This window comes from Heterodontus francisci, chromosome 18 (genome assembly GCF_036365525.1).
Source record: "Heterodontus francisci isolate sHetFra1 chromosome 18, sHetFra1.hap1, whole genome shotgun sequence".
NCBI lineage: Eukaryota > Metazoa > Chordata > Chondrichthyes > Heterodontiformes > Heterodontidae > Heterodontus > Heterodontus francisci.
Window position 1 is genome coordinate 4,460,884 of NC_090388.1, and position 13,533 is coordinate 4,474,416.

The 13,533-nt window shown below is 44.2% G+C and overlaps 1 protein-coding gene across 6 annotated transcripts in view; it reads left to right on the forward strand.

Annotated features, from left to right (window-relative positions):
* Positions 1-13,533, forward strand: part of scyl2 (SCY1 like pseudokinase 2) — an 81,688-nt gene that overhangs the window by 31,620 nt on the left and 36,535 nt on the right. For all 6 annotated transcript variants that reach the window (XM_068050122.1, XM_068050121.1, XM_068050123.1 and 3 more), the window contains 2 exons: positions 5,738-5,887; positions 12,477-12,698. In XM_068050122.1, coding sequence (XP_067906223.1) covers positions 5,738-5,887; positions 12,477-12,698 — 372 coding nt within the window. The remainder of the gene's footprint in view (positions 1-5,737; positions 5,888-12,476; positions 12,699-13,533) is intronic.

Below are 13,533 nucleotides of genomic sequence, written 5' to 3' on the forward strand. Positions count from 1 at the left end.
TACATTTATGTGTCAACTCACCATTGCAATTACATCCTCTGCACAGCGGAGGTGCTGCATTGCCATCACTGGCAGGAGGGTGTCATTACAGCATTGGAGTCTGTAATGGATATATTAAAAATAAGGACCGAAAATACCTGCATGCCCTGATTCAATCATCCATGTGTATACCCTGGGCATGGATCTAATTCCCTGAGTTGGATTGCATAGACCTGATTGCCCGTGCCGGATGCCAGGGAGTTCTCAGGCTGTGCTTTCGTGACCCCCTGTGTGACAGCCAAAATTTGTCTGTAATTTGAAATAAAGAAAATTGATGTCACCTTCAATCCACTATAGGAGCATTTGAAGGAAATAAATGGCATCACATCGTTGACAAGAGCAGCATGGCTGCATTATATTCATGGAGCAGCATTTATAATATATCTTTTTTTTTTGTCTTGACATGAACAGTGAAGATAACATTTAAAGCCATTCTTTGTGGCTCAGATGGGTGTTAAAAGATCCCATGACATGAAAAGAAAGAAAGACTTGCCTATATATAGTGCTCTTCACAACCACAGGACATCACAAGCTTTACAGCAAACGAAGCACTGTTTGAAGTGTAGCCACTGTTGTTACAAAGGAAACACAGCAGCTAATTTACACACAGCAAGCTCCCAAAACTAGGAATGAAATAAATAACCAGATAATCTGTTCTAGTGCTGTTGGTTGAGGAATTAATATTGATTAATATTGGCCAAGACACTGCAGAACACCCCTGCACTTCTTGGAGACCTTGGGACCAAGGCTCTGGGGACCTTGTACATGTACTGGAGAGGGCAGACAAGGCCTCAGTTTAACGTTTCATTCGAAAGCACTCCCTCAGTACTGCCTGGAATTTTAGCACTTTTGTAGTACTAACCTTATCACTTATAAGGTAGGTTGTGAGTACAAGTCTCTGGGGTGGGACTACCGGTTCAGAGGCTAGAGTGCCAGCCACTGAGCTACGGCTGACATTGGTCACAGAAGAGCAGGGCGTTGTGCCTAATATTGTGTCCTCCGTCAACACCACCTGAAACATTGCTTGGTCACTCATCTCATTCACTGTTTATATCTTGTTACAGCCGAGGCGGGAGGAGTGCACTGTTAATTCAGCCCCACTTTTCCACAAGTCACAACATATCAATAAATTTTCCCACTTATTGAAACAGACAACTGGATATTCTATTTGTCCCCAGAATAAATCACACCAACCAGGATTCTTTAATAAACGACAAAATTATCCTTTTATTATAAACCAAGTCTTAAGTAGTATATATACGTGAATTGAGCTATTAAAGCCCAGTATTATTATCCTAGCCCTCATGCACACTCACATATGGGATTACTGCAGGGTTAGTATAAATGGGTGGTTCTTGGTCGTCACAGACTCGGTGGGCCGAAGGGCCTGTTTCAGTGCTGTATCTCTAAATAAAAATAAAAATATATCCAAAAGCTGGTTAACCAGGAAAAAAAGGGATTTCTGGTTACAAAGAAATAGAAGGAATAAAAAAGAGCAGACTGAATATGGAACTCCTTTGTTTGGCGAGGTGTCCCAAAGTCAAATAATTGACTGCCACTAGGAATTTTTCTAGTCAGGTTGATGGACAGTCTGTTTGGGAAGGGGTTCAAAGAAATTCAACTGCAGAAAGCTTCACATAGGTCTACCATCAGGCATGCAGCAACAGAGGTTTCAGTACTCATACATTCGATGCAAAGTTCATTTGAAGATGCAAGGTTTCAGCAAATATTCAGGGTTTCTTAAAAATACAGGAAGCAAGAGTACCACTTCATGCAGGCTTTTGTTTGTCAATAGCAGGAATTCTTCAAAGAGAGGTAACAGTTTTCTTCTGAACTCCTGGCAGGTCCATATCAAATTCCAATTGCCTCCTTTAGTCCAAACCCAATTTTTAGCAGTTCAAAATGAAACTAAACTTCTTTTCCAAGCAAGTCCCATGGTAATCATAAATTCTCTCGTCACAACACAAAATAGCTCTTACCTAACCCCTGTGGTTCTTTACTTGAAATCACCTGCTTTCCAGTAAAAACATGTTTACTGGTCAACTTTTGTTTAACTTCCTTTCAAAAAAACACCCAAAGGTTAGCCTTTTCAGTTTAAAAATGTAGATTCCAAGTTTTAACAAAAAATATATGGAAACTCTCTTAACAACGTCCTCGTTGTGCGCATAGTCAGGGGTGCAGTCACTAAAGTAACATTGACTGTGCTTCAAAATAATTCATTGGCTGTGAAGTGTTATGTGCCATTTCTGAAAGATTTGATGATGCACTAAATAAGTACTTGCATATTACAACAGAACAATTACAATTCAAAATAAAAGCATTTGATAAGTATAGACTGGGTTCCCCTTGGGGCCTCCTCACAGCAGCATTTATACTTCATTTGACACCACCAAAACAGGTAAGTTGGTCACACTGAGTATATGCAACGTTTTCTGTTTTTATTTCAGGAATGGATGTTGGATGTTCCGGGGTTTAGATGTTTCAAAAGGAATAGGGAGGGAGGTAAAAGAGGTGGGGGAGTGGCATTGCTAATCAGGGATAGTATCACAGCTGCAGAAAGGGAGGTCGTCGAGGAGGGTTTGTCTACTGAGTCATTATGGGTGGAAGTCAAAAACAGGAAAGGAGCAGTCACTTTGTTGGGAGCTTTCTATAGACCCCCCCCAATAGCAACCGAGACATGGAGGAACAGATTGGGAGGCAGATTTTGGAAAGGTGCAGAAGTAACAGGGTTGTTGTCATGGGTGACTTCAACTTCCCTAATATTGATTGGAACCTCCTTAGTGCAAATAGTTTGGATGGAGCAGTTTTTGGCAGGTGTGTCCAGGAAGGTTTCCTGACTCAATATGTAGATAGGCCGACTAGAGGGGAGGCTATGTTGGACTTGGTGCTTGGCAACGAACCAGGCCAGGTGGCAGATTTATCGGTGGGCGAGCATTTCGGTGATAGTGATCACAACTCACTGACCTTTACTATAGTCATGGAGAGGGACAGGAGCAGACGGGATGGGAAAATATTTAATTGGGGGAGGGAGAATTACAATGCCATTAGGCAGGAACTGGGGAGCATAAATTGGGAACAGATGTTCTCAGGGTAATGCACGACAGAAATGTGGAGGTTGTTTAGGGAGCACTTGCTACGACTGCTGGATAGGTTTGTCCCGATGAGGCAGGGAAGGGATGGTAGGGTGAAGGAACCTTGGATGACAAGAGATGTGGAACAGCTAGTCAAGAGGAAGAAGGAAGCTTACTTAAGGTTGAGGAAGCAAGGATCAGACAGGGCTCTAGAGGGTTACAAGGTAGCTAGGAAGGAACTGAAGAATGGACTTAGGAGAGCTAGAAGGGGACATGAAAAAGTCTTGGCGGGTAGGATTAAGGAAAATCCCAAGGCGTTCTACACTTATGTGAGGAACAAGAGGATGGCCAGAGTGAGGGTAGGGCCGATCAGGGATAGTGGAGGGAACTTGTGCCTGGAGTCGGAGGTGGTAGGGGAGGTCCTAAGTGAATACTTTGCTTCAGTATTCACTAGTGAGCGGGACCTGGTTGTTTGTGAGGACAGCGTGGAACAGGCTGATATGCTCGAACAGGTTGAGGTTAAGAGGGAGGATGTGCTGGAAATTTTGAATGATATGAGGACAGATAAGACCCCGGGGCCAGACGGGATATACCCAAGGATATTATGGGAAGCGAGGGAAGAGCTTGCTGCGCCTTTGGCGATGATCTTTGTGTCTTCACTGTCCACTGGAGTAGTGCTGGATGATTGGAGGGTGGCAAATGTTGTTCCCTTGTTCAAGAAAGGGAATAGGGATAACCCTGGGAATTATAGACCAGTCAGTCTTACGTTGGTAGTGGGCAAATTATTGGAGAGGATTCTGAGAGACAGGATTTATGATTATTTGGAAAAGCATGGTTTGATTAGAGACAGTCAGCATGGCTTTGTAAGGGGCAGGTCATGCCTCACAAGCCTTATTGAATTCTTTGAAGATGTGACAAAACACATTGATGAAGGAAGAGCAGTGGATGTGGTGTATATGGATTTTAGCAAGGCGTTTGATAAGGTTCCCCATGGTAGGCTCATTCAGAAAGTAAGGAGGCATGGGATTCAGGGAAAGTTGGCTGTCTGGATACAAAATTGGCTGGCCCATAGAAGTCAGAGGGTGGTAGTAGATGGAAAGTATTCAGCATGGAGCTCGGTGACCAGTGGTGTTCCTCAGGGATCTGTTCTGGGACCTCTGCTGTTTGTGATTTTTATAAATGACTTGGATGAGGAAGTGGAAGGCTGGGTTAGCAAGTTTGCCGATGACACGAAGGTTGCTGGAGTTGTGGATAGTGTGGAAGGCTGTTGTAGGTTGCAACGGGACATTGACAGGATGCAGAGCTGGGCTGAGAAGTGGCAGATGGAGTTCAACCTGGAAAAGTGTGAAGTGATTCATTTTGGAAGGTCGAATTTGAATGCAGAATACAGGCTTAAAGACAGGATTCTTGGTAGTGTGGAGGAACAGAGGGATCTTGGGGTCCATGTCCATAGATCGCTCAAAGTTGCCACCCAAGTTGATAGGGTTGTTAAGAAGGCATATGGTGTGTTGGCTTTCATTAACAGGGGGATTGAGTTTAAGAGCCGCGAGGTTATGCTGCAGCTCTATAAGGCCCTGGTTCGACCACACTTGGAATATTGTGTTCAGTTCTGGTCGCCTCATTTTAGGAAGGATGTGGAAGCTTTAGAGAGGGTGCAGTGGAAATTTACCAGGATGCTGCCTGGACTGGAGGGCATGTCCTACGAGGAAAGATTGAGGGAGCTAGGGCTTTTCTCATTGGAGCGAAGAAGGATGAGAGGTGACTTGATAGAGGGGTACAAGATGATGAGAGGCATAGATAGAGTGGATAGCCAGAGACTTTTTCCCAGGGTGGAAAGGGCTATCACCAGGGGGCATAATTTTAAGGTGATTGGAGGAAGGTTTCGGGGAGATGTCAGAGGTAGGTTCTTTACACAGAGAGTGGTGGGTGCGTGGAATGCGCTGCCAGCGGTGGTAGTAGAAGCAGATACATTAGGGGCATTTAAGCGACTCTTGGATAGGTATTTGGATGATAGTAAAATGAAGAGTATGTTGGTAGTTTGATCTTAGAGTAGGTTAAAGATTCGGCACAACATCGTGGGCCGAAGGGCCTGTACTGTGCTTTACTGTTCTATGTTCTATTTCCAGTATCTGCAGTAGTTTGCTCTTGTAAGTTGGTCATTCATCTGATTGCTGTTTTTGGGACCTTGCTGTGAGCAGATTGGCTGCTTCATTTGTTTAAAAAAAAACAGTGCCTGCGCTTCAAAAAGAATTATTTGGCTGTGAAGTGCTTTGGGACATCCTGACGATGTGAAAGATGTTTTAGAAATGCACATTCTTTCTTCCTATCTTCTTCGACTCTCCATATTTGTGGTCCAACGCACCGTGCCAGCCTCTCTATCAATCTCATAAGACCTCTGCACCTTGTTTGTCCTGTTATTGTAGTGCATTATAACAATATCACCTGATTATTATGACAGGAGGTTTATGTCCCCAGGTTTTCTCTTCCTCTCCAGAGCATCTTCTTGCTATACTTATGTACTTCTAATCTACCAGTATTTAATGTAGCAAATGAAAGGGCGCACAAACATAATTAAAATCATTTTAAAGCTGCACTCTGAAATAATGTCATCCTTGTTTAATCTTCAGATTTGTGAAGGCCTATCTTTTTTACACAATAGTGTGAAAATGATTCATGGAAACCTGACGCTAGAGAATATCATTTTGAATAAGAGTGGTGCCTGGAAAATCATGGGTTTTGACTTTTGTATCTCTTCGTCTAATCCCTCGGAGCAGGAGGTAAGAACAAGCTGCTTCACTTCTATTTATAATTCTAACAGGATATTACTAAAAAAAGAATCTGTTGTTCCCTTACTGAATTAAAAAGAAAGTTCAGAAGGTGAACTGTCTTCATAAAGAATGAACAGCAAACTCTTGATTGTTTCTGAAGATCATGAGCTAAATAGTTTTTGTTCCTGTCTAATCCTTTGCTCATATTATGGATGTGTAACTTTTTTTGGATTTGTACAATGTCTTTGAGAGAGAGAAATACTTTCAGGTCATGGTGTAGACTTTTATAAATATTGGTTTCCAGGATGACGCTGGCAATGTCGCATTTATTGCCCCACCCCTGAAAAGGTGCTGGGGCACCACTATAGAAAGTATTTGAGTCAACCTAGTATTGTGGGGCCAAAGTCACATGTTGGCCAGACCAGGAAATATGGCAGCTTCCCTTCCCGTAAAAAAACATTGGTGAACAAACCAATTGCATTTTTATGACAATCCTGCCATTCTTCTGGCTGGATCTCATTAATTACTCGACTTGTTGAGTTCATTTTCACCATTTGCCATTGTGGGCTTTGAACTCATGATCTTTGGGTTGCTAGACGAGTGCTAAGAGCACTAGGCTACCATACTTTGACCAGCTTTTCCTCTACATTGTTTGGATGTAGTAACTTGGCACTGAAGGCAGTATGGGATCAAGGCCAAAGGGCGACTGTGTAGGATGTAGGCTTAGGTAGAGGACGGTTGTGGGCTGTGCTGGGAGAGAGCCCTGTGAGGGATGTGGGTCCAGATGGAGGAGTATGTGAGAGGGTTTGATGGCTGTGAATGGAGCAGAGTCTTGGGAGGGATCTGGATTCAGATGGAGAGTATGTATGAGGGATATGGGTTGGGCTATGATAAGCTGCAGCTCTGTGCTCCTGCTTCAGTCAGAAAGCCTTCAGTCGTCTCACCTCGGCCGACTCTCTTCCCCACCTCTTCTCTCTCACCCAGTTCTCTTTGTGTTTGGTTTTATCTCAGTGAGCACCTTGGGTGTTTCATCATGTTGAAGACACTATATAAATACTTACTAGCTGAGAGTTGTGGGCGGTCTAAGGAAAGGCACTTTGAAGGTCATTGCAGCTGGTCAGTGTGTATAGTAAATAAACCCTTTATGTTTCCTGGATTGATGCTAGATGGAGACTGGTGCAGTGGGGTGAAGCACCGTTCTTTCAGGTCCGGGATCAGCACTTTGAAGCAACCCAGACTAATGAGTTCTTGAATTCCTAGTTCCTGTGACTCCATAAAATAAGGCATTCCATAATTCAGCACCATTTGGGCATAAATTGTCTGTCTCAGAGGCAGGTGGTTAATAGGTTACTTAGCACAAGGTAACATTCTAACAAGGGCAAGGCTAAGAGTAATTTTTTGAGTTGAGCAGACTTTTCTATTAACCACAACATTCTCGTTTCAGTCTCCATTACTGATGTGTAGCAATGAATGCAGAGTTCAGCAATTTTTATTTGAGTTTTCTTTGAGGTTTTCCTCATGCAGCCAAGTGTTGCACAGGAAGAGACATGCTTAAACTTCATGTAGCCTTAGCCAACCTCTCATTCACATCAGGTCAGGCAGCATCTGTGGAGGGAGAAACAGAGTTAATATTTCAGGTCTGTGACCTTTCATTAGAAAGGTCTACTATTAAGTAATTAATGTCATTTATCCCCCTCATCTTTGAACTTTATGATGAAGCCAGGGATGATAAATAGTAGTTATGAGGCAAGACTTTAGACACTGGGGCTATTTCTGCTGTAGAAGGAAAAGGTAAGAGAAAATTTAGTAGAAATTGTTTAAACAGCATAGTAGATTTTGATGAGGTCAGTAGTGTTAGACAGTTTTCTTAGGGTGGAGGAGTCAGTGATTAACAATCATTAATTTATAAGTCACTAAGAAGGAGGTGAAGAAAGGCTTCTTTATGAGGAGTGTTGTTGGTGTGTAGAATATTTGACCACAGAGAGTGGTGAAGGCAGAGCTGATTGTATCTTGTAAGGAAAGAGCAGATAAACTTCTGAAGCAGAAGAAGGTGCAAGGCTATGAGGAGAGCGCAGGACTGTGGGATTAGTTTTGGTTTGCTCCAGCAAAGAACAGGTACTGACAAAATGGGCCAAATGGCCTCTTCTGTGCTGTACACTTCTGTGGTCCAATGCTGCAGGAACTACCTTGGCAGGAGCTCCCTGTCTTGTTCGTTATCCCCCTGTGTGAAGATGGCCACTGCCTAGCATCTTCACTACTCAGCATAACTGAGGTCAGGGAAGAGTGGAGTTGTGTTATCAAATCTGTGGCCAGTACTCCACACCGCCCTGCTGCCTCTTTACTGACACCCGTGTGTCCAGTGATACAGAGTATGATGCAGTATTTAATTTTATGTTTTCAGTTGAATTAGAAAGGAGAGCACTTTTTTAATCAGAGAAATAAGACAAGACTATCACCATTACATCAAAAGGAAAGCAAATAGAGTCATAGAGTTGTACAGCATAGAAACAGGCCCTTCGGCCCACCGCGTCCATGACGACCATAATGCTATCTATACTAATCCCACCTGCCTGCATTAATTCCATATCCCTCTATGCCTTGCTCATTCAGGTACTTGTCCAGATGCCTCTTAAATGTTGCTACTGTTCCTGCCTCCACCACCTCCTCTGGCAGCTCATTCCAGATACCCACTATTCTTTGTGTGAAAAATTTACCCCTTTGATCCCCTTCAAACCTCCTCCCTCTCACCTTAAATCTGTGCCCTCTAGTTTTAGTCACCCCTACCATGGGAAACAGACTCTGGCTATCTACCCTATCTATGCCTCTCATAATTTTATATACCTCTATCATGTCTCCTCTCGGCCTCCTTTGCTCCAGGGAAAACAGACCCAGCCTATCCAATCTCTCTTTATAACTCAAGCCCTCCAAACCAGGCAACATCCTTGTGAATCTTTTCTGCACCCTCTCTAGCTTAATCACATCTTTCCTGTAGTGTGGCGGCCAGACCTGCACACAGTACTCCAAATGCGGCCTAACCAACGTTATGTACAACGACCCAACTCTTGCACTCAATGCTTCGGCCGATGAAGGGAAGCATGACAGCATGCCATACGACTTCTTCACCACCCTGTCTACCTGTGTTGCCACTTTCAGGGAACTATGTACTTGCACCCCAAGGTCTCTCTGCTCAACAACACTTCCCAGGACCCTGCCATTCACTGTATATGCCCTGCCCTGGTTTAACTTCCCAAAATGCATCACTTCGCACTTGTCTGGGTTAAATGCCATTTGCCAATCCCTTGCCCACTTTCACAGTTTATCTGTATCCTGTTGTAATCTTAGGCAACCACTGTCCACTATACCACCAATTTTGGTGTCATCTGCAAACTTACTAATCACGCCCCCTACATTCACATCCAAGTCATTAATATATATGACAAGCAACAGAGGGCCCAGCACCGATCCCTGTGGCACACCACTGGTCACAGGCCTCCATTCTGAAAAACAACGCTCCACTACCACCCTCTGCCTCCTATCACCAAGCCAATTTTGTATCCAATTGGCTAGCTCACCCTGGATCCCATGTGTTCGAACCTTCTGACCAGCCTACCATGCGGGACCTTGTCAAAGGCCTTGCTAAAGTTCCTGTTGACAACGTCCATCACCCTGTCCTCGTCAATCCTCTTGGTCACCTCCTCAAAAACTCAATCAAATTCGTGAGACATGATTTTCCACGCACAAAGCCATGCTGACTATCCCTAATCAGACCATGCCTTTCCAAATAAATCCTATCTCTCAGAATCACTTCGAATAACTTTCCCACCACTGATGTAAGGCTCACCGGCCTGTATTTCCCTGGCTTATCCCTGCTGCCCTCCTTTAATAAAGGCACAACATTAGCTATCCTCCAGTCTTCCGGTACCTCGCCCCTTGTTAACAATGATACAAAAATCTCTGCCAGGGCCCCAGCAATCTCCTCCCTTGCTTCCCATAGCCTCCTAGGATACACCTGGTCAGGCCCTGGGATTTATTCACCTTAATGCGCTTCAAAATCTCCAACACCTCCTCCTTTATAATGTTGATATGCTCCAGGATATCGCTGTTCCCTCTCTTGAACTCACTAGCTTCCATGACCTTCTCCACAGTAAATGCAGACGAGTATTCATTTAAGACCTCGCCCATTTCCTGTGGCTCCATGCATAGATTACCACACTGATCCTTAAGGGGACCTACCCTCTCCCGAGCTACCCTTTTACTCTTAATGCGGGCAGCACAGTGGCGCAGTGGTTAGCACTGCAGCCTCACAGCTCCAGGAACCCGGGTTCGATTCTGGGTACTGCCTGTGTGGAGTTTGCAAGTTCTCCCTGTGTCTGCGTGGGTTTTCTCCGGGTGCTCCGGTTTCCTCCCACAAGCCAAAAGACTTGCAGGTTGGTAGGTAAATTGGCCATTAAAAATTGTCACTAGTATAGGTAGGTGGTAGGGAAATATAGGGACAGGTGGGGATGTTTGGTAGGAATATGGGATTAGTGTAGGATTAGTATAAATGGGTGGTTGATGGTCGGCACAGACTCGGTGGGCCGAAGGGCCTGTTTCAGTGCTGTATCTCTAATCTAATCTAATCTAATATACCTATAGAATCTTTTAGGATTCTCCTTTATCTTATCTGACCTGTCCTATCCTTTTCCATAACTATCTTGAAGCTAATAGAGTTACGGTCGCTGGTCCCAAAGTGCTCCCCCACTGACACGTCAACCACCTGCCCATCCTCATTTCCGAAGAGGAGGTCGAGTGTAGCCCCTTCTCTAGTCGGGCCATCCACATACTGCTTCAGAAAACTATCCTGGACACACTTAACAAATTCTTCCCCATCTGATCCCTTAGCACTAAAGCAGTCCCAGTCAATATTAGGGAAGTTAAAATCACCGACTATTATAACCCTCTAATTCCTACACCTATCTGTGATTTCCCTGCATATATGCTCCTCCAATTCCCTCTGACTATTGGGGGGCCGATAGTATAATCCCATCAAAGTGATCACCCCTTTCTTATTTCTAAGATCTGCCCATACGACCTCGCTGGACATTCCCCCTGGGATATCCTCTCTAAGTACTTCCGTGATGTCCTCCCTAATCAATAGTGCAACTCCCTCCCCCTTACCTCCACCTCTGTCACGCCGGAAAGATCGGTACCTCGGAACATTGAGCTGCCAGTCCTGCCGATCCCTCAACCACGTTTCCGTAATAGCTATAATATCACAATCCCATGTACCGATCCATGCTCTGAGTTCATCTGCCTTACCTGTAAAGCTCCTTGCATTAAAGTAAATGCAGTTTAGCCTACCAGACCTTCCACGCTCTCTGTCCTGCCCCTGCCCACTAGACTTGCTTGCTTTAATCTCTATATTTGCCTCAACTATCTCATCGGAGAGGCTACTACTTAGGGTCCCACCCCTGCAAGACTAGTTTAAACCCTCCCGAGTAGTACTAGCAAACCTCCCCGCAAGGATATTGGTCCCCTTCCAGTTCAGATGCAACCTGTCCATCTTGTACTGGTCACCTCTGCACCAGAAGATCCCAATGATCCAAGTAGCTGAAGCCCTCCCGCCTACACCAGCTCTTCAGCCATGCATTCATTTGCCTAATCCTCCTATTCCTACCTTCACTAGCACGTGGCACAGGGAGTAATCCTGAGATTACAACCCTGGAGGTCCTGCTTTTTAACATTCTGCCTAACTCCCTATATTCACTTTGCAGGACCTCATCTCTCTTCCTGCCTATGTCGTTTGTACCAATATGGACCACGACCTCTGGCTGCTCACCCTCCCCTTTCAGAATGTCCTGCAGCCGCTCTGAGACATCCTTGACCCTAGCACCAGGGAGGCAACATACCATCCTGGAGTCTCGTTTGTGGCCACAGAAATACATAAAGAGATGACAAAAACAGAAAATTCTGATGAAACGTTGACTGTTTTTCTCTCCACAGATGCTGCCTGACCTGCTGAGTATTTCTAGCATTTCCTGTTTTTGTTTCATATTTCCAGCCTCTGCAGTATTTTGCTTTTGACAGAAAGGGATAACTTAACTATCTGTTGATTTTCCCTGTTAGAGGGATTGCATTTATATAGCGCTTTTAACCCAAGGTGCTTCATAGGAGCATTATCAGACAAAATTTGACACCAAACCGCATAAGGAGAGATATTAGGGCAGGTGACCAAAAGCCTGGTAAACAAGGTAGTTCTCAACAGGTGTCTTAAAGGAAGAGAGAGACAGACAGAGAGGTTTAAGGAGGGAATTCCAGAGCTTCGAGTCTTGGCAGCTGAAGGCATGGCCCCCAGTCGTGGAGCAAAGGAAATCATGGATGACAAGAGTCCAGAATTAGAGAAGGGCAGAGATCTCGAGGGTTGTAGGAGATTACAGAGATAGGGAGGAGCGAGACCATGAAGGGATTTGTACGCAAGGATGAGAATTTTAAGCTAGAGCCATTGCTCGATCTAAAGAAACATAGGTTTTAATAAGTGACATTTTTTAATAGAAAATGTTTGACTTTAGAATTTATTATTTCATTAAATTAATCAATGCTTTGCTTGTGCTCTTTACAGCTTACATTTAGTTGCAAAGAATGGGATCCAAATCTTCCTTCTTTGTGCCTCCCTAACCCTGAGTACGTCGCTCCAGAGTACATCCTGTCGGTGAGTTGTGACCTGGCCAGTGACATGTACTCATTAGGAGGTGTCATGTTTGCTGTGTTTAATGATGGCAAACCTATCTTCGAGGTCAACAAGCAGGATATCTTCAAGAGTTTCAGCAGGCAACTGGACCAGGTAACATAAGAGCAAAATACTGTGGATGCTAGAACTCTGAAATGAGAACAGAAAGTGCCGGAAATACTCAGCAGGTCTGGCACTATGAGTGTAGAGAGAAACAGAATTAACGTTTCAGGTCTGTGACCCTTTATCAGAACTGGCAAAAGTTAAAAATGTAACAGTCTTTGAGCAAGTGAAATGGGGGAGGGGGGGCAAGAAGAACAAGAAGGAAGGACTGTGATAGGACAGAGGGAGGGAGAGATTAAATGACGGAGATGTCATGGAACAGAATGCAAATGGAGTGCTAAATAGTTGTAGTGAAAGACAAAGCACGAATCCAGAGAGAGTGCTAATGGTAGAATAATGAACAGCTCTGTATGAAAGCAAAAACATGAAAAATAAGTTTAAGACTGGCACATAGTTAAAAAATTAATAATTTAAAAAGAAAAAATATATATAAATAAATAAAAATCATAAATAAAAAATAATGGGGCTCATGGTCTGAAATTATTGAACTCAATGTGGAGTCCAGAAGGCTGCAAAGTGCCTAATTGGAAGATGAGGTGCTGTTTTTTGAGCTTCCGTTGATGTTCACTGGAAGACTGTAGCAGGCTGAGGACAGAAATGTGGGCATGAGAACAAGGTGGTGAATTAAAATGCAAGCAGCCGGCAGCTCGGGATCATGCTTGCGGACCGAGTGGAGGAGTTCTGCAAAGCGGTCTCTCAGTCTGCGTTTGGTCTCCCCAGTGTAGAGGAGACTGCACTTTGAGCAACGAATACAGTATACTAAATTGAAGGAAGAACAAGTAAATCACTGCTTTAGCTGGAAGGAGTGTTTGGGCCTTGGATGGTG